Source organism: Bombus vancouverensis, chromosome 9 (genome assembly GCF_051014615.1).
Source record: "Bombus vancouverensis nearcticus chromosome 9, iyBomVanc1_principal, whole genome shotgun sequence".
Lineage (NCBI taxonomy): Eukaryota > Metazoa > Arthropoda > Insecta > Hymenoptera > Apidae > Bombus > Bombus vancouverensis.
The window spans coordinates 3,958,003-3,977,715 of NC_134919.1; the positions used below are offsets into that span (position 1 = coordinate 3,958,003).

Consider the following 19,713-nt stretch of genomic DNA (forward strand, 5'->3'; position numbering starts at 1 on the left):
ATGCGCGTGTAAATGTGTTTGGATGTCTGTGTGAGTGTGGTACCCGCGGTCCACCCTGGTGATGGTTGTAAATTCGTGTCGTGGAATTCTTCCGGTGAACGTGTTCGACAAACGAACCCGTTTCGGTCAACGCGGTTCTAAACAGATCGACGCGGTGGCTTCGTTCGATCGCCGCGTTGTAGAGGAACAAGACGATGCCGATACGGTCGTTGAGATCAAAGACAATTGGAAAAGTATGAAATTACACGGTAGAAAAATACTGTGTGCCTCGAATCCAATGAAATCGATACGAGTCGAACGGAACTGGGGCCGATCAGCGTCGACGGGTTTCCGATCTTCACGGCAGAGCTCCGGCGCTGTCTTAACACGATGGCCACTGCTGCTAGAAAGAAGCTCGTACGAATATCGATCTTTGCTTTTGAAGTATAATGCGTATTATTAAATTGATAATCTTATCTTACTGAACGTTGTTTCTTCTTTTAATTACTCTGTGTAAAATATGTATTCATATTTTTCATTCGATTTATCATCGCTTCACACGTGTTTCTTATTAATATACCATTTTTCTGTAAATCAGTCTGTTTATAGAAATTGTTAGTTTCTAGATTCGAAATTAAAATATAAACATTGTATTCGATTATAACTCTCTTGCTCGGAATCGAATATTCTTAGAGATAAAGCGTAACACAATTATTAAAATCGAAACTTTCAGGCGTAAAGCGAAGTTCCTTTGGAAGATTAATTTTAAACCATATCGCACAACTTACATACGGTAGCCCTAATTCTAACAATTGTACGTATTTCGAAGTATTTAGTAATTCTTATTTGAAAATACTAATAACATCGAATTGTTAGACCTTGCCATTTCCACGATAATATGTAGTATGTTTCTACTTCTTTCTTTTGATCTGCTTTTTTATTTTATTCCGCGGCTATCTCTGTGCGGCTAATAGAAAAAGTAGAGAATATAGAATAAAGATCAACGATCGTGCGAACATTAATTACAGCGCCGAAGCTTATCCGTGAGGACCGAAAACGCAACGCGCCCACCGCGGAAAAAGAGCCCGAAATGGTCTTTGTTCGCTAACCCTTTTGTTTCAAAAGACGATAATTCATTACGTGATCTGGAAGCCGCGCCCACCGTTCGTTCCGGTTATTCGCCAGCTTATTTCCCTATTCCGTTTTCCGACGTCTTTGCACAACATGGGAGTTGCGGCAAAACATAGCTGCCATTCCGCTGTGCCGTGCCTTTCATCGCCCGAATCCGCTTCGAACGTACGTACGAGCGCGGCTAATCGAATTTGCCACTTGTTTGAAACGCCTGCCTCTCGCGTAATCGTTTGCACGCTAGTACTGCGAACTTCGTATTGCACTTCAGAACGTTATTCGCAAACCGTTCGTTTTTTTGCAAAAGAATTACTTCATTTCAACAGTGGAGCTACCGACGACTAAAATATCAAATTTGTGCCAAGGATAACGTGACGTAGAGGAAAAAAATGGGCCTTCATTCATATGCTTTGATGAAAAATCATTGAAATCGTGAAAAATACATCGTTGCGAATGTACGAAATTACCGTGAAATCTTATTAACTTGACAATTTGACGATTTCGGTAGCTCTAATGTTAAAACAAATAATGGTTTGCATAAAAGAACAGTCGACGAAAAACGACGAGAAGCAATTTCATAAACCTGCTATTTCCGAATTTTTGTACAAAGAAAAAGAATTCCAATGATACGCTTGAAAAGGCAGTACGACGTGTGTCTCATCTTCGAAACTCTCGTGTGATCGACGATATCTATCTATCAAAGAGAAGGGAACCGCACGTGTGCGCCAACAAAGATGGAAGAACGCATCGAGGGCAGAAATTCCTAACGTTTTCGAATGATAAAGGCAACTCGTCCAATTAGTTGCGCCCTTAACGCGTGTATCGCGATTTTTGTGTAAAACGTGATTCGCGTCTGTTCTCCGGTTGTTGTCGACGGCATTTCGCGATCTCTTCGCGATCGTTCGTTACGTTAATAATCTACGTTTCTGCTCTCCCTTTCTCTTCTTCGCTTTTTTCTGTATTTCCTTTTTTTTTTTTTTTTTTGCTCTTAGTATTTTATTTCACGACATGGATTACGGTGTCTCGATGAAAACGTGAAAAATTGTCCCGTAGCAAAGAGATGCGGCCTTGTTCGATGGTGATTCAATGGTGAGGGTTCGCGTACGACTATGGAAACGTTCGATGGTTATGATTGTCGAACTGACGTTAAGAACGGTTTTTCAACGGATATGAAAAATGAACGAAATGGAGAACGAAACTTTCACGATGCGAAAACGTAAATTGGTCGGATTCAAAGGGATAGAAAAAAGGAAAGAAAAAAAAAATAGAAAAGAGAGCGGAGGAATAAAATAATGTCAGTCAAACGTTCAGAAATTGAAAGCAATAAAGAATGAAAAGGGAAATTTCGAGGATTGAGGAAAAAACGTAGAGACAATGGGATTATTCGATCGGACGACGCAGTGAACCGCGCATTGGATGAAGTACAAAATTCCCGTTCGCGAAACGGAAACGAAAAATCCCTGTTGTTCGTCGTACTTGTTACGTAAATTCTCTTTATGGACGGTTTAACATTCCTCTTTCACGTTCCCACGTTAAATCGACGGTGTGTCCACTGGACGACGTATTCGGCAAATTCTATGTATATATAAATGCTGGTTCGCCCGGTTTCCCTTTCATCGGCTTTCATTTGCGGATCACCCCGAGAAAATCGTCTTTCTTTGTCAGGAATGCCCCATGGAAGACTTTAAGCTTCTGACGATACACAGTACTTGATTTATTTGAGCGTTTCACGACTGTGACCCAGAACATGCGGTTCTGCACTCGGAATCGACCCATTGGGCATCCGGACGTAAAACGGACCGACGTAAAAACGGAGAAGCCTAGACGATCGACGAAATGTGTGGCGGCTGAGCCGCGCGATCGGCCGCCCGGTGATTTCAACGACCGGTCACGCGTGTCCACTTGCATTCAATTTAATTTCCAAGCGAGTATTCGTTGCCAAGCCTTTCGAGATTATTCTCGCCGACAACGCTGAAATCTTCGAGCTACTATCTACAGCGTATTAATCGAAGAGAATTCGATCGAGTTTACGATTGTTCTTTGTAGAACGAAGGTGCGTCTATCGAACGATAAACCGTACACGAGTAAGAAAGATAATCAGAGCGCGGCGTCGATGTGACGAATAAAAAGAAAAACGATTTCTCGATCAGCCGATTGTTAAATCTCATTCCGTGTCGCGCTTCGATCGCAAGTCCTGGCACGAGGGTCACAATCAGAAGGGTCTACCTATTAGTTAATTAACATGCTTACACGAGATTATCACTTACGCAAAATTGTCGGGTTTGCTTATCAGGCTATCGCGCGCGAGTTTTAAACGTTTGTAAACACTTACTCTGTTAATCTACGCACAGTCACACGTTATGTATTAATCTCCGATCCAACGGTGTAGTCGGTGTAACCATGTATCCGAATACGGACACGCGAGAACAGCGAGAAACTGGAAAACACGAAGACAGGAAGACGGATTTTTCATTTTTTTTTCTTTTTTATATTATATGTTTTTTCGTTTCTGTTGGAGGCACGTTTTCCGATCACGCGTTTTCATATTTCTTTCTTCTCTTCCACGTTCTTCCATTGAAAATGACGAGAATTTGGAAAGCAGAATTACGATCGAACCGGCGAACAAACATGAACGAATAGAAGAATAAGGTGACAGAGCTGAAACGCAGTCTCAAATTTTAATCAAACCTCTACTGGCTAGTTCCACGGAAACGTGGACACGTCCATGATAATCGAGAGAGTCTCCTTCGTCCCGTGAGAACCGGCGCACGTTCACCGAATCACAACTCGCTCGCTTTAATCCATTTGCCTGGCGTTCGTTCGCTCGTTTACCTTACATGCCCGCCCTAATTTCTAGCCTCGGGGTTTACACTGCTAATGAATCGTGCGTCTACGAAGGCCCGAAGCGACTGAAAAATTCAATTACGACGCCCGGTTCAGCCTGGCCGACCATCCTTTTCAAGCCCTGGCCAACCAGGGTTGTTCAACGTCCACAGGCTGAAACGACCGACGGAATAACCTGCTTCAGGATCTCCCACACGGACACCTCCGTACAGCTGAAACAGAATTATTTCGCGTCCCGGATCGTTTCTATTCACCTCGAGAGATTATTCACGTCCTCCTCGACCGGTCTATTCATCGGGCACGTTGGAAAGACGCGAGATTTCTCGGTGATACGGCGAAAAATCCGCGATCCACCGGTGGAAACGGATTCTTACGACACTAGCCTGGGGTTTAAATTAATCCACTGGTAAACGTTAATAAACGCGGTTGATTCAACGGTAGCATGCAAATGAGACTAAATTCCAGAAACGAAATGATCTTGGTCTCTGGCATTCTGTCGGACGATTCTGTTTTAAAGCATTGAATAACGACTGCGTGATAAGCTAAACGAATGGCACGACGAATACTCTCGCAAATGGAGTAATTACATTTCCCTGGCTTCTATTTATTTATCTGGTTTTTCAAGAAAACGTGTCGGATAGAGAACGAAAGATAAAAGTATAATCACGGAGAAGAAAAACAGGCAGCGTAATTAGAAACGCCATCGAGTCGGATGATAAAATACGAAAAACCATTTAATTCTGTTCGTTTCCGCTGGTTCGCGAGAAAAACGCGTGATCGGAATCGTTCGACGATTTTTAGGGTGAAAATTCGCTGCGCAAGGGACGAACAGGCACGACAACGTTACGAGGCTTCGATTCTCGTTGGCGCACACGCGCACTAAACGATCGAACAACCCCTCGATCAATGGATTGTAACGATGCGCGATTACGACGTGGCTAAAACATAACGTCTATGTTTGTAATGTTATTACAATGTACACAGTTTAACCTAATCATTCGTAGTAATTTTTCAAGCCTACGTCGTCGATCGATGGGATCGTAAAATGGAACCGGCGTGGATAGATCGAATCGACGACGACTGTAGACGAGAACTTTCCGTTGATCGTTCGTTTTATTCTTTTTTTTTCTTTTCTGTCTTTTTACTTTTTCCCCCGTGTTACGTTTCATTGTCATGGATCGATTATCAAACGTTTTATTATCAACGAGTAGCAACTTAACGTACGACAACAACTATCGTTTAATCATTAGCATAAAACTCTTAAATCTCTTCGTTTAAACCGTGTTATCTCTTTCTCTGTCCAACAATTTCATTCTCTCTTTTAAACTCAACTCTTCTTTGCTGCCTTTATTTTCACGTTTCCCCTGTTCTTAACGTTAATCGTATCAATTATTGTTGTCGCAATTGTCGACGAAGCGATGGTGTGGCAGGGGGAGAAGAGCGGTTCCCGGCGAAACAATGGCCGTCGTTGCGCCATTGTTTTGTTATTGTTGAAATTACGTTCGGTCGCGCGTTTCAGCGATCCGTACACGCTGCGTCGATTAACTTTTCCACGCGTTACGCTATCCACCCTTCCCTCCTTCTCCCTCTTTTTCCACTTTTTTCTCTTTTTACACTTTTAATGGAAAACTAACATTCGAATGAAGGCACGCCGGTTAGCGAAATTAACGGCGAACAAAAAGAATCTCGAGATATTCGTGGTCAAATTCTGCCCTGCCGTGAGGACAAAATTGCTTTAGGGTGATTAACGTAAAGTAATTCTTTAATAGCCAGGCGTTTACGGGATTTCGGTAGAAAACAATATCAGTGAAATTTCAATACGAGCGCGGTGCAAATTCATAAAATAAATTTAATATAACGGCCGCGGTAACGACAAACGCTCGCAGCGTCGCTCTTTCAAATGAAAACGCTCACCAAATGCGTCGTTGCTTGTTTAATACCAACACACCGTTACTTTGTAATCAACCAGGAAATCCGTAAATCCGTAAATCCATGTAATCGAGTGTCAGGTGAATTTTCGTGAAAATCAATCGCACGGCAATCGGATTGAACGAGCTTTTTCAAACGCAGTTTCTACCATTTTGACGTTTGTTGGTGGAAAAAAAAAGGATTGTGTCGCCGCGCGTGTAATTCTGTGACTCATTAGCCCGAGGTCGCACCACATAGTACATTACGGAGCCGTGTGACGTTCGCGTAATAACGTCACAAGGCTGGCTGCGTGGCTGCGTGGCTGCGTTTGAAGTCTGATTTAAACCGGGTCGTAAATTAATAACCCGGAACAGGAAGTCAGAGACGCGGCCGGCGAACAATGGCGAACAATGGCGAAATACTGCCGAAACACTGCAACACGACAATTTCCTTAAATACACAAAACTCGCGAATGGATATAATTATATTGGCAACACTGCGACAAGGACACGCCCGACCTTACTTTTCCTCGAATAAACTTATAAGAGACGAATCGTGCAACTGCAATTTTCCGAACAAGTCCAGGCAAATACTCAAACACGACATCCAGGAAAACGTCGAAGAAAGAAACGAATACCGTGGAACGTGATCGATTCCTTGCAAGAAGCGAACAACTATCAAAGCTTTTGAAATAAGGTAAAAATAAACTTGGATTGTTTCGGCAACGCCAAAACATACCTCTAAAAAAATCATACATCAAATCGTTGTAGTTTATATTGCGTCATAAATCATAAACGTTTGCACTTGATGGCAGTTTACCGAACTCTCGACGAACAACGCTTCTCACGTAGGAAAGTTAATCTCCGCAACGATGGCCGAATGGCGACCGAAATCGCACGGACCTGTACTCTCGCGTGTTCCTCCTCTTCCACCCCTTGAATCCTCGGAACACGTATCACTTCGATGATCGGCGAATCGGGATCATCGCGTCTCCTGATTAGCACACTCGCGTGTTCACCGTGTCCATGGATTGGCGTTAATATTACGTCCCACACTGCACACCATTGGCAACCAGCACCACCAGCATCACCACCGGCTCCCACAGGCTGCCCGAGTGAATCGTCCTCGGTTATGCGATTTATTAGTTTAGTTTTTCGTATGATTAATCTTCTGTTTATACCTAATATGCACATATTAAATATATTATACCGTTACCTTTACGTGAGCAAATAAATTGATTATTATACCGGTTCGCGGAGAGAGGAAGTGCCTGGGTGGCGTTTCTTTTTTCTTTTCACCCCCTGGGCTGCTCCCGCTTCCATCTTCATCTCCTTCTTTTCTTCATTGTCAATATACAAACAATGTCTGTGTGTGTGTGTATGTATCCACGAGTGTACGCGTTCGACGCGCTCGCGCGCCCACCCACGAGCTTCGTGTGTCTCGTTTCTTTATTTTTTTTTTGCTTTTCTTCGTCCTTTTTTTCTTGTTCCTTATAGAGCACGTGGCCAAACGATGGGCGTTCGACGGTGGATTATCCCGTCAGTCGATAAAGTTCGAGTCGAGCACGCTTTGAGCGTTGCGTTCGAACCGGAGAATGGTCGATGCTTCTGAAAGACTGAATGGCTTAAGCGTGAGTTCGTAGAACTTTGAAGTTTTTTTTTTTAATCCGGAAGTTCTGGATACATTGAAAGACTGCTAGAAGCTTTCGAAACGTTAGAACGGTTGCTCGAGGATAACACGGAGGACTCGCGTGAACGTAGAAATATCAATGTACTAAGGTTGTATATCGAAATGAGGTTCTCTGTGGTCGAGAGAAACAATGTTTACCGGTAGGTCGAGCAATTCTAACGTTTCGAAACGTTTGGGATTTGTTTATTCATTGGACCACCTGAGCATCCTATCGCATATTCCCAGAAGCGAGTGGCTTATCGTATGTGGAATTCCACGAAAGGCGATCTCAAACCGTATCTTTGAGTCTATCAAAGAGGAGTAATCGTGTTTCCGTTTCTAGATTCCAGCGTAACAGCTCTGCCGCTTCCGAACAGCATCCGACAATCGTGTTTTCGTTGGAACACAGAGCTGAAAACACGGCGTTCACCCGTGTTGAATCTGCTGCACCGTCTTCATCTGTCGTCTGTCGGTCGTTTCCCCCGCCGTGTTATTCGCATCGATTCGCTTGCACGAGCCAACTGTAAAATCCATGGAGGAAGTAGCGAAAGCTCGGCGAATCTCTGACTTCGTGCAGGCGGTAACGATGAAGAATGGCAATTGATGATGCTTCCTAGTCTTTGACCTAACTTTCTTTCGTTTTCTTTTTCCCGATCTTTCCCAAGGTTTCCTCGATCGACCATGGAAATTAGGGTGTAAAACAGAATCGTTGAATGAGCGAGAAAGCTCGAACGGTGGGTTCGATGATGGAAAAATCCTTCGATAACAAAAGTGCATAGACAAAGTTCATCGGAGATTTGAACACAGTCGATAGAATCACGGATGGAGGTAATCGATTAGCTTGTCTACGGTATCTCGAGAGTTCATCGTTTGGGTAGTATCAGGATCGGCGAACGATGCTGCAAGGCAATTAGCGGCTAAAAATTCGCCGAGTTTTATCGCCATCATCTCGAAATGATTTTCAGCCATGCGTTCCACGGTACCACGCATGAGATCTTCGTTTATCTCACACGATAAAAAAGAAGCACGGAGATGCTGGAATCTTAATCGCTCGTTCTCAAAGAAACGGAGATATAATTCTCGTGTTAAATTCCCATTTTATCAGACCTGGTACACTCTGGTACGGCGAGTCTTCCTAAGGAACATCCTTTGCTCTGTTTTCCTCCTTTAAATCTATCGATAACGTTTGCTCGCTTCTAAGAATCGATCGGATCGATCAGGGCCCGTTGCTTCTAAAGTTGGCAGTTGTTTGCGAGCTTCTATGCTCGCGATTCTCTCCTCTTTCTTTCCAGTGTATTTATCGAGAATACGCACGACGAAGGAATCACTTGTCGGATGAACGATTCGTTGGTCGAGAGAACTATTTGAACGGCCGTTTGATTTCTGGCTGGATCGACGTACCAGGCCGTGCGCTGGCTCGCGATTGAACAACCGAACCACGGGATTCTGCGTTCGACCGAATCATTTGCTTTAGTAACTGATGAGGAACTTGGTGGTGATTAAAAATAGGATTACAAGGGACGAGTTAAAAGAGTTTAAAAAGATTTCGATAAAGATTATGCGCGCCGTTACTTGGTTCGACGATCGAGTTGGAAGTAAAAAAAGGGGAAAAAGTGTAGGAAAAGAGAAGAGTGGAAGGAACGAGGAAATTTCCAGTTTTTTCTTTCTCCGAGTCCCCCGTTGCTCGAGCGAACAGCACACGTTTCCTGGCACGATAATCACCGGCTCGACGACGACGACGACGAGTCTCGTTCTTTATCACCGCTAGCAATTCTCCAGCCCGAAGAATTCACCTTCGTCGTACGTTTCTCCCGCGAGGTTCCCTATGGTTCCCAGCTCGGTTCGTGTGCTCGGTTGTGAATGTGGCGTGTGTCGTGACCGCGCGAGCGCGGCGCACTCCCGTGATTATACGATGTGTCGAGAGATATATGCGGATGAATATCGCGTTGCGTGCTCATACGCTGTGAGATCGTCGAGTTATATCTACGCACGTAATAGATGTATAATTCTTTTTCTATATACCTATGTACACCGTGTACACACACCTTGAACGGATACGCACGCGTACGCGTGTGTCTACCTCGTGTTCTTTTTTCCTTCTCTTCTCCCGATGCGTTTTCTTTCTTCCTCTTCTTTTCCTTCTTCTCTCTTATTTTTCCTCGTTTTAACTCATCTCGTTACGTATAAATGTTAACACGCTGGATCCTGCGCAAGTGTGAACCCGTATGTGTACGTGTATGCGCGTGAAGATGTTGTCTGTACGTTCGTGTATGCGCGTGTATATGTAAGAATCACATGTATACGTTTCCCCTCGTAGCTGCTCCTAGTGTACGTAGATGCGTGCGTGTATATAATGTGTACGTGTTTGTTTTAAACGTCTTCTTATATAAAATCGGCAGTTCGGGCAGTTCGACGTCTCGCCGCACGACTCTAGCCTTACGTATGAAACCAGATTTACAAAAATACGTTGCGCGTGTGTTTCGCGTATTTGGCACTTTTTCTCCCCTCTCTTGCCCCCAATTCTCTCTCTTCCTCGGTCTCGTTCGTTCAATCTCGCTCATCCCTCTCGCACCCATTCGCTCCGTCATCCTCTTGTTTCCCTTTCACACGCTCCCGATCACACGTCCATGCACAGGATTTTCTCTATTTTTCTTTCGACAAAACTCGTACGCTCCATTTCGTTCGCGTTCTCCCCCCCCCCCTTCCCACTTCTGAACCAGTCCGCGCCCCACTCTCGTCTCCCGTTCAAAAGAGTTTCAGTATCGAAGTCTGAATATCAGATTTATTCACAATTCGGAGAGGGAAAGATCCACGCCATCTTCCTGAATCTTCGTTTCTGCCACTCGTTGCCTCCTACTTTTTCCTGGCCGTGTTCTTTAGGAGGTCTCATCATCTCTGGCAACAGCGATCGAGAGAGGGTCCTCTTGCATGTCGACGCGAAAATCGGCAGTTTCGATGATGGGCGGCGGCCGCTGAACGACAACGACGACGACGATAACAATGACGACGACGACGACGAAGACGACGACGACGACGGCGACGACGACGACGACGAGAACGATAACGCGTGCAACGGGAACGACGACGCCGGCGACCGCGGTGGCAACAACAGCGACGATGATGCCCGCGACGACGGCGACGACGGTGAAGCAGCTGCCGCTGTGAACGCGGCGCGAAGCCGCGCGGAATCGTCGACTAGTCCTCCTCGGGACCCATGTTCATCAGCATCATCTTCTTTTTCGCGATCTTGCTGTACTTGATGTCGATCGGCTTCGTGGTATCGTAGAGACTCGGCGCCTGCAGGATAATCAACACCGTACCAAGCACGCAGGCCACCGTGAATATCCAGAGGAAAATCCGGTCGAGCACCATCGCCACGTATTTCCAGTCCTCCTCCACCTAAAATCAGGAATTTGAAATACAGTAATCCTTGTAACTTCAAACAGACCAAACAAATCTCCGCCTAACTTTTATTTCTTTAGCTAGTTCGTAGAAATATAAATTTATACAAACAGTTTCGTTCGTGTCATAAGGTGATAATAGATGAACAGCAATTTCTATACTAGTTTATTGAATTAGGTATGATCCATTTCGTCCTATTTCTATTATTATGTTCGTGCATAATTCAATAAACTAATATAAAACGAAAAAACATTGTGCGTGTATTATTTCCTTATAAAACGAAAGAAACTTTTCGGCCAACCTAATATAATAGTAATTCTATTTTCTCTTATAATATTTCCAATTTTCAAGTCTCTTTTATCCCCCTGCCCCTTTCTGTCTTCTCTTCCCTGAGCTTACGTAACGAAGACATAATCTCACGCGTAGAGATAAACGATGTACGTTACTTGTGCGCTTGGCGAGGCTAACGAGAGAAAGAAACTACGCGAGGAGATAGTTGAGAATACCGTGAGACCTCGTAACGGCACGAGCTTGCCAACGTTATCGTAAATAAAATATCTCGTTCGACAAGTCGATCATCATCCTTCCCATCCAGCCAAGCACAACATTCTTTCGTCGTTTCGAGCCAGTTCAGGGAATGAGAAACATTCTTTCCAAGTTTTCTTCCTCCGTTGAACGTCCAACTATCTACTCTATCTAGCAAGGATCCATGTGGCTCTTCGTCATCGAGCTCTCTATATCTAGCTAAAAGATGAGTTGTATTTTCGAACTTTCAATCGAGTACCCTTACGACTTGTAGCAAACGTTGAGAAGCAGAGAGGACGAGAAATAGAGTCGGTCTCGTCCATCCTGGAAACTGGTAACACAGACAACTGATCCCTCATTCCATGGGTGTATCGACTTCTTTCGATTTCCTTCGTGACAAGGGAGGAAGTGGACGATAAAACAGACACCCGATACTTTTATGATATCTTGCCCAGGAACGTCGCTCGGTATATCGTTCCCTTTTCAATTCCACACAACCTTTTCGTGCGTCGTTCCACGTCGCTTTCTTCGGAATCGGTTCACGCACGGCGCGCTTTTATCTCGATAAACGAGCTTACTCCGCCTACAGTGATCCAATAACGAACTCGATCCGATCATTCCGATACGATACCTTCGCGATGAGACAAAGATCGAATGACTCACGCGGATACCAAGGAATGAAAATCAAGTGGGGGAAGAAGAGAATACGAAGGGGGAACGAGATATACGAAGAGAAAGGTGGAGGGAGGGAATTACGGTGATCTAGAAAGTTTGTTTAATCCGGGATCAAGGCGGGTAAAGTTCTTTTCGCTGGCACCCTCATGACATTTACCTTTGGCGAGCGGCCAATCCGCTGCTGGCGAAGAAAGCTCGCTGTTGGCTATATCGTAACGCGTCGAGATCATGGACCAGTCACAGAACGTAGTTTATTTCCTTAGGTTACTGTAAAAGGTTTGTTAGGTCGACTAAAATTTTTTATTTCTTTCGGATAAATCAAAAAATGATTTGCGGTCGATTGCTTCTCCTCTATTGAGGGAAATCAGCGGAATGAAGCTCCTGTACCTGGTGTCCACGCGGTGGAATTTAAGATTCCTTTAGGATTCGCGAGATATTCGCGAGATGCGAAAGAATAAGTAGCTTTCTAGCGGAGGAGAAATAAAAAAATGAAAGATAAGGAAAGAGGTTTCGTCTATCTACTCGCTATCTCTGGTTGGTTGCTTTTATTCCCAGCTTCGTTTATTCCAGTTATCCTCAGCCATCTACATTCCAAAATCAGCTTCAGAATCGCCAGATACCATCCGATCGTTGCAAACGCCTCCTTTTCCCCAAACTATATAGGGAAACTGTTATAGAATGTGAACGATGGAATTCGGTCGTCTCGTTCTATCTCGCTATCTCTGCTCATAGATCAGGTAGCCTTAAAATTTTCCCGCAGTTAAGTTTAATGTAAGAAACAGAACTGAAGCTATGGCGGTGACAATGAAAGTGCAGAATATTCGCACACGGTGACGTAAGCGGAAAGGAAAACTTGTACGAAAAAGTGAGTAGAATGAAACTTTCTCGTACAAAGTTTCGCTTAGGAAAAAACTCACTTTAAATATTTGCCTGATAAAGCGCCCGGTACCTCCACTTATCTTTGTGTTTATTGTGTTCTGTAATGAAGAATACACGTTGAATAGGATATTCATGTACGATCAATTTTATTCCCTTAGAAATTATTTCCCATTTGTACCCTTTGTATCAAGTTTCTTCTATCATAAACTACTAAAATTTATTGTCCTGTTTCGCTGCACACCCTCTTTCCATTACTTAGACACGAAGATATTCGTCTATAGCAAGAACCGTCGACACTTTTCAAGCAAATTCTAAATTTTCTCGAAAAATCGCCACGTATGACAAATTTCTATTTCGTGTTTTCATCCCTCCTCCCGGCCTTTACCTCCGGTTGTGCCATCAGTCACAGAACATCCTGTACATGTATAGAACTATACATAGGTGCTTGCAATGCTTTCTCACAAAACACGCGCGATAAATCACAAATGACGAAGTACACTTCAGCCGCGTAATTCTACGCCAATATAGTCAGGTTTTGCATGGATGACGAATCAAATACGCAAGCATTCAGCGGTGCGGTTTTTTTTCTCTCGGGAAACGCTCGTGCTTTCTCGCAGCAGGATATTAACCGAATTAAGCATGTTTAACACGGGTCATGCGGCCAGAGGATTCAGCAGCCCCGAGAATACAAACTCACAAAGCCCTTTTCATTCATCCCGAGACCTTTCGGTGGTCAACCACGAGACGTTACGTTTCCTCTTTCGGTTATTCAGTTTTGACGAATTCACAACGATGGAAAAGAACACGTCACGAGTCACAATGATTTTCTCTTCGGCGGATTCGCAAATGAAATTGATACAGAGTACAAATATATATCGATCGGATTGATTCGGAATACGGTTTTTTACATGTTTTTTACATGAATTTTTTAAACATTTTACTGTGTAGATTCAGCTCTGAAACGTAGACATGTAGTTGTAAATCACGCTGTACTTAAACTTTTGAGTGTGGTTTTTGTTACCTTTTGTTCATTACGAAGGCATAACAATAAATTACAAAATAACGATAAATATAATTTTGATTACACAGTTTGTTCTATAAATTGAAAAGTTACGAATCTACAGCCTTAAATATACGGTTCTGTACGGGTTTTCCATTCGAAAAAAAGCAACGAGTATCTTTTGTCAGTTTTTTTGCTACCACATCAAAGGAATGCTACGATATTCAACTGAGGCAATTTGGGCGGAGAGCGTATCATTGTTTCGTCGTTCAATTATTTCTGCCATGGACGCCTCGTGTTTGAATTATTTCTATTGTTACAAAACGGAATTCTCTTTATCAACGAGTTAGGAATAATTAGCTTTAGGTCAGATTTATTATGCGCATATAATTCCGCTGCTATTTCTGTGTTCTTTCAATACGCGTTCTTATTTATTTCGTTCCTTTTTACTCCTTTTTACTTTCGGCGATGATTACAAGTCAAAAAGTTCCTAACTCTTCATATCCCAATATTGTGCTGGTAGAAGATTTATTTTAAAAATGTGTCAGAAGCTTTATGTGAATAATATATAACCTTTTCCGGTAAAGTTCTTTCGCTTCACTCTTAACCGTTTGAGTCTCAGAGATCTTTGAAAAAACAGGCTCGAAAAATCGCGAACAGAGCGATAGCGCTTGTCTTAATCGATTGTGAACTAAAGTAAACGGCGCAATAGCGCTCGTCATATTTGTTATTTTATGAAATACATTTATATTATTATATATGCATACTTATTAATTTAGAAATATTTCAAGTTTTGTCCAATCAAAATTATTGAGAAGGTAGCAACGAGATAGTCCGTCAGTTGTCCGTGGCGTTCGAATGTACTGGGACTTTTCGACACAAAATCTACACAGCGAGATCGCGCTGCTAGGGACTCAAAATAGTTAGTAAAGATCTGTCGTCACAGAAATTGACATTTTCTCCTTATCTTCCAAGGTTAGTTAAGAGTTACTATCTCTTCTTCCCCTTAAGCATATAATAAATTGATATGTATCCGCAATTAATTGAACTCATTGTACATAGTAGCATTTATCACAGTAGCATTTGACTGCCACGCCGACATCACATGTTTCGCTCAGGACGTCACGGGATTATTTTTATTATTCAAAGCATATAATGGCAAAATAATAATAAATTGATGATGTAAGACAACATTCTTCCCCAATGGGCCGTTTATCTTATTGGTGGTTACGGGTGACCACCGTGGCGCCTTGGTAACAGTTGATAGCGACATATTATAACAAACCATTTCAACAAACCATTCGCATTTGTTATGTCGTCGTAAGCGAAACGTCCAGAATATATTGTTGAAACGTGTAGAACATATTAGTAAACAGCATTATGATTATTTCTATGATTTCGACAAAACATTCGGCTGAAATGGTAGAGGTCCGCAAAAAAGATTATGTTTGTGATAAACCAATGGTAGTGGTAGATCACAACAGAGGAAACTGTGCTGTAGATTTATCAGATCAAATGATAGCATATTCTACACCACATAGAAGAACCCTCAAGCGGTATATAAAATTAGCTTTAGAGTTATTGTTAAATACATCAATTTCAAACGCGATGATACTCTATAAACAAGCAACAAAAACAAAACTCAAGGTATCAGATTTTAGAATGGCACTCGCAATGCACCTTACACAGTGCCATTCACCAGAGCAGTCAAATATACTTATTCGACAAAAATGCGACACGAAATGCGGAAGAAAGAAGGGCAAGCGTACCTGGCACGAAAATTTTGCGGAGAGTGCTATAAAAAAATTGTTAAACAGTTAGGATCAAAAATTGCTAAAATTCGGACCAAACAGGTAACCACCTATTGTCCAGATTGTATAGATGAACCACATTTATGTTTAAAGTGTTTTAACAAAGTGCACCGTTAGATACAAGATTTGTTCTCATTTTTCTTTTATTGATGTTCTAATAAAGATGTTTAATTGTTCAATATGACACTTTTTATTTCAAAGTATCTTCTACTTATCGGTTATATTCAAAATGCCCTAACTGTCAATTTTCATACAATTTTTACAATTGTAAGAAGTTCAAGCGCTCCGGTCACCAATGACCACCGTGGCGTCGCATGAGAAACCATAGCCGGTCATACATGACCAACGTGGCAGTCAAAGTGTTAATATTATTCAGTGATAATACAGGAATAAATTATCTGTATATCGTTGCATTATATTATATCGCAACTGCAGTATATTATATCATCACAACTGATACGCAACGATAATAACATACGAAAATACCGACCTTAACGAATTCGTGGACGCAACGGACGATGCACCTGTTCTCTCGAAAGTTACGAGTTTGACTGTCGACCCATGAAATTCGTTCAAAACACTCGTCTCGCCGCATTAGGAACAGTTAATTCCTCGACGGTTTGCGGTTCGTCCTTCGCGTGCACACGAAAATATGGAATACATTTCGGTTCGACCGTTTTAGAGGCTTATTTGGAAATTAAACCGCGTTAAACAACGGCGTTTAAATTGAATTCTTCTACGATTTGACTGCCGATTGATTACAGGCATTCATGCATTTTTCGTTTATCATTGTTGCACGATGGCAATGAAATTTCGATGTTTCATTCGATACGTTTGATGGTATCTGAGAGAAATATCGAAGCTTGCGAGGATTTTTCTGTGAATAACAGAACAAAGAAAATACGTGGAAGGGAGGAATAACGGAGAAAGAACCGTTCCATAAAGAAATTGAAGAATAGCGATTCGATCGATGATGCTCCCCATAAATTCCAATAAAAAGCGAATACACGATCGGAAGATCGGCATCGCGTGAGATATAGCGCGATACCAGACCGGATTATTCGACAGTTTTCACTGAATATAACATTTTCCTTACCACTTTTTCCCCGCCATCTGATAAAGGGTCGAATTTCAATTAAGAATTTCAAACTACGTTTGATGCTATCTAACAGTAGCACTACCGACATTTAATATGGCCACTTAGACATACTAGGTATGCATATACATAGAAGATATATCTATGGTCGCAATAAAAGTGATACGGCAAAAATGAGACGCGTAATAAAGTATAATAAGTGCAATAAAGTAAATAGTGTAATAAAGACTTCCATATTTGAACTAATAGGCAGATAAAAATGTTCGGATAATGGAATAGAAAAGGGCTGTTCTATTGTCAAATAGAAAACGACGGTTCTAGTCAGACCATAAATACTGTCAATTCAGCAAACACGCAGAGAATCAAAATCTGCGGGCACAAAAACGCAAAATCCTCTCTGCAATGCGCACAGGAAATCACAGTCGCACGCACAGGCCGCATTTTAATCGCTGCAGCACGCGTGCATTGGCGTGAATACAAACGCACATTTAGCAGCAAGCGGAACTTTGCCGCAGTGCGTTCGCGCGACAGACAGTTCCCGTCGATAATTTATGAACGCCAGCGCTACTTTCCGCGTCCCTGAACAGGGCAACCCCTGTACGGGGTTGGCTCCTCCGAAGCAACCGGAAGTCACCGGGTTGATGCGGCCAGCGCGCGGAAATCAAGGCATCTCCGGGATCGTGACTCGAGAAATCGATAGATTGAATTTCAGCCTGGCCCGCCTTGGCTCCGTCCAGATGTAGAGTATCTTGTTCAAGATATTAGATCGTTCGAGATAACTATGCGGCAAACCGCGCCACGATATGCTCGAACATCGAATTTCGGGACAGCGAAAATTCTACAGTGTATTTCAAAAATCGTGTCGCGTATACCTGTTACGTAAACTGAAGACAACTGTAGAAATGATCGATGACATTTTCAATCGAACGCAGAATGTGTCCATGTCGTCGTGATGCGTTCTCCGGCGTTTATAGCTAAATTAAACGACGACATTGAGACTATTTATTTTATTAGTTCAGTCTTAAATCTTAAGTGATATTCGTTAATTGAATTTATCATGTAATTCCATTTAATTGTAAAAAGTAAAAGGGGTAAAAAGTAGAAGAGAAAGAAGAAGAAGAGTGGAGGAACGACTATCTACGATAGTTATTGATGATAGGCTTACCGCGTTCGAGTTTCATGGAATACGTTCGTATTATCGGGAAAGTAGAGAATAAGTCTATGCTACAATTTACGGTACAATTAGAATTTCTAGAAACAGCAATTTTTCTTGCCAATGAATTATCATACTTTTGTCTGTTGAACTTTTGGACAAACTTTGCCAACCATGTAACTATAAAGTGTACTAAAAACTACTCAAGAGTTGAAAACTCCGTCGTCCACCAGCCTCGCCCTGTCGAAACAGCCAAGCTGCAACTTCCGATAACCGCTCGTTTCCTGACGAACTTCTTCCTTGGAATAACAGTCACGGACAGCAACTTTCTGTCATCGATGTTTTAACGGAAAGAGGAAGAAACCGAAAGGTTCCGCGATCCACGATGAAATTTCCAAAGAAACGAGGAGATTTTGCTAGGTAAGGGAAGTCCCGGAGGAACGAGAATAAACTCGATACAGGATGGATGCAGGAAAGTGTGCCACACCGCTCGTTCTGCGCAAATACGAAATAGGAAGCATAAATTCGTTCGAATTTACGGCCGGCCCCCGGACAAATGTTTCAACTTGGAGACGCATTCTCCCCGTGCTGAGACCGCGTCAACGTCAAAACCAATTTTCGAAGTTTTCCATCCACGGAACTACTTTGCCACACTACAGAGCCACGAGCAACTCGCCGAAAGTTTCTGCTAACACGCGCCCTATCGTCGCTCCGCTTGTAATTTTTCGAAAATTTCCTGCAAGAACGCCGTTCCTATTCGATAACTTTCTAACTTCCATAAAATAGCTGTACAAACGGTATAAAAGAGTTAATGAAAAAATATAAAGGATAGTGTCTTTTAATCGTCTCTGAACTTTGCCCTCGTTTCTTCCGGTAGAATATCCCATCGTAAATCAGACAAGGCGCGAAACTTTTAACCTGCGAATGGTAGACCAATTTTCTTGATTTATTCAACGATTTCGCTTGGAATAAATTGCTGCTTTTCGCTACAATGTTTCTTTCAAACTTCATAAAAAATGTATCTGAAAATATATTTTTTCAAAGCTTCCATGTATCCTGCTCCCCTTCTTTCAATTTCACACTAGTAGAGCTCGCTGCTTGGCGAGTCACGCGTTTCTCACCATCCTTTAACAGCCTTTCCTTCCTGCCTTACGTACGTCGAGAAGTTTAACAGGTTGCTAAGGGTGTATAGTATGGAGGAAGATTGATGGGAAACGATCGCGACCGACTTTCCACCAGCTTATCGAGACTCCTGCTCCTTTCCACTCGGTCGGATGACAGCGTTGCCTGTCAGGACTTAGCGCCCAAGTCAAAATGGACAGGCAACTGGTTTACTCATCCACTCGTGATAGCACACGCAGTGCAAGATATTTACTTTCGATGGTAAAAGGATTCGCCGGCTAATAGAAAAATGTGAACCAGCAGAGCCGAAGTTTTTTTTCGAAGATCTCGTCATTTGTGATTTTCTACTTTCATTTTACGAATTTCGAAATATACATTACGAAACTCTGATTAACTTTTCCGATATGATTACTCTATCGCACATAAATATTCATACATACATATATACCCTGTAGTAGCGTAGTGCAAGAGATAAAGTGTATTTGTCGTTGTTCGATGTATTATTATTTTAGGTGGTACAATA

The 19,713-nt window shown here is 42.5% G+C and overlaps 1 protein-coding gene across 1 annotated transcript in view; it reads right to left on the reverse strand.

Annotated features, from left to right (window-relative positions):
• Positions 1-10,260: 10,260 nt before the first annotated feature.
• nAChRalpha1 (nicotinic acetylcholine receptor alpha1) overlaps positions 10,261-19,713 on the reverse strand; it is a 147,321-nt gene continuing 137,868 nt past the window's right edge. The window contains exon 7 of the mRNA XM_033343388.2: positions 10,261-10,926. Within this exon, the coding sequence (XP_033199279.1) occupies positions 10,723-10,926 (204 nt within the window). The 3' untranslated portion in view covers positions 10,261-10,722. The remainder of the gene's footprint in view (positions 10,927-19,713) is intronic.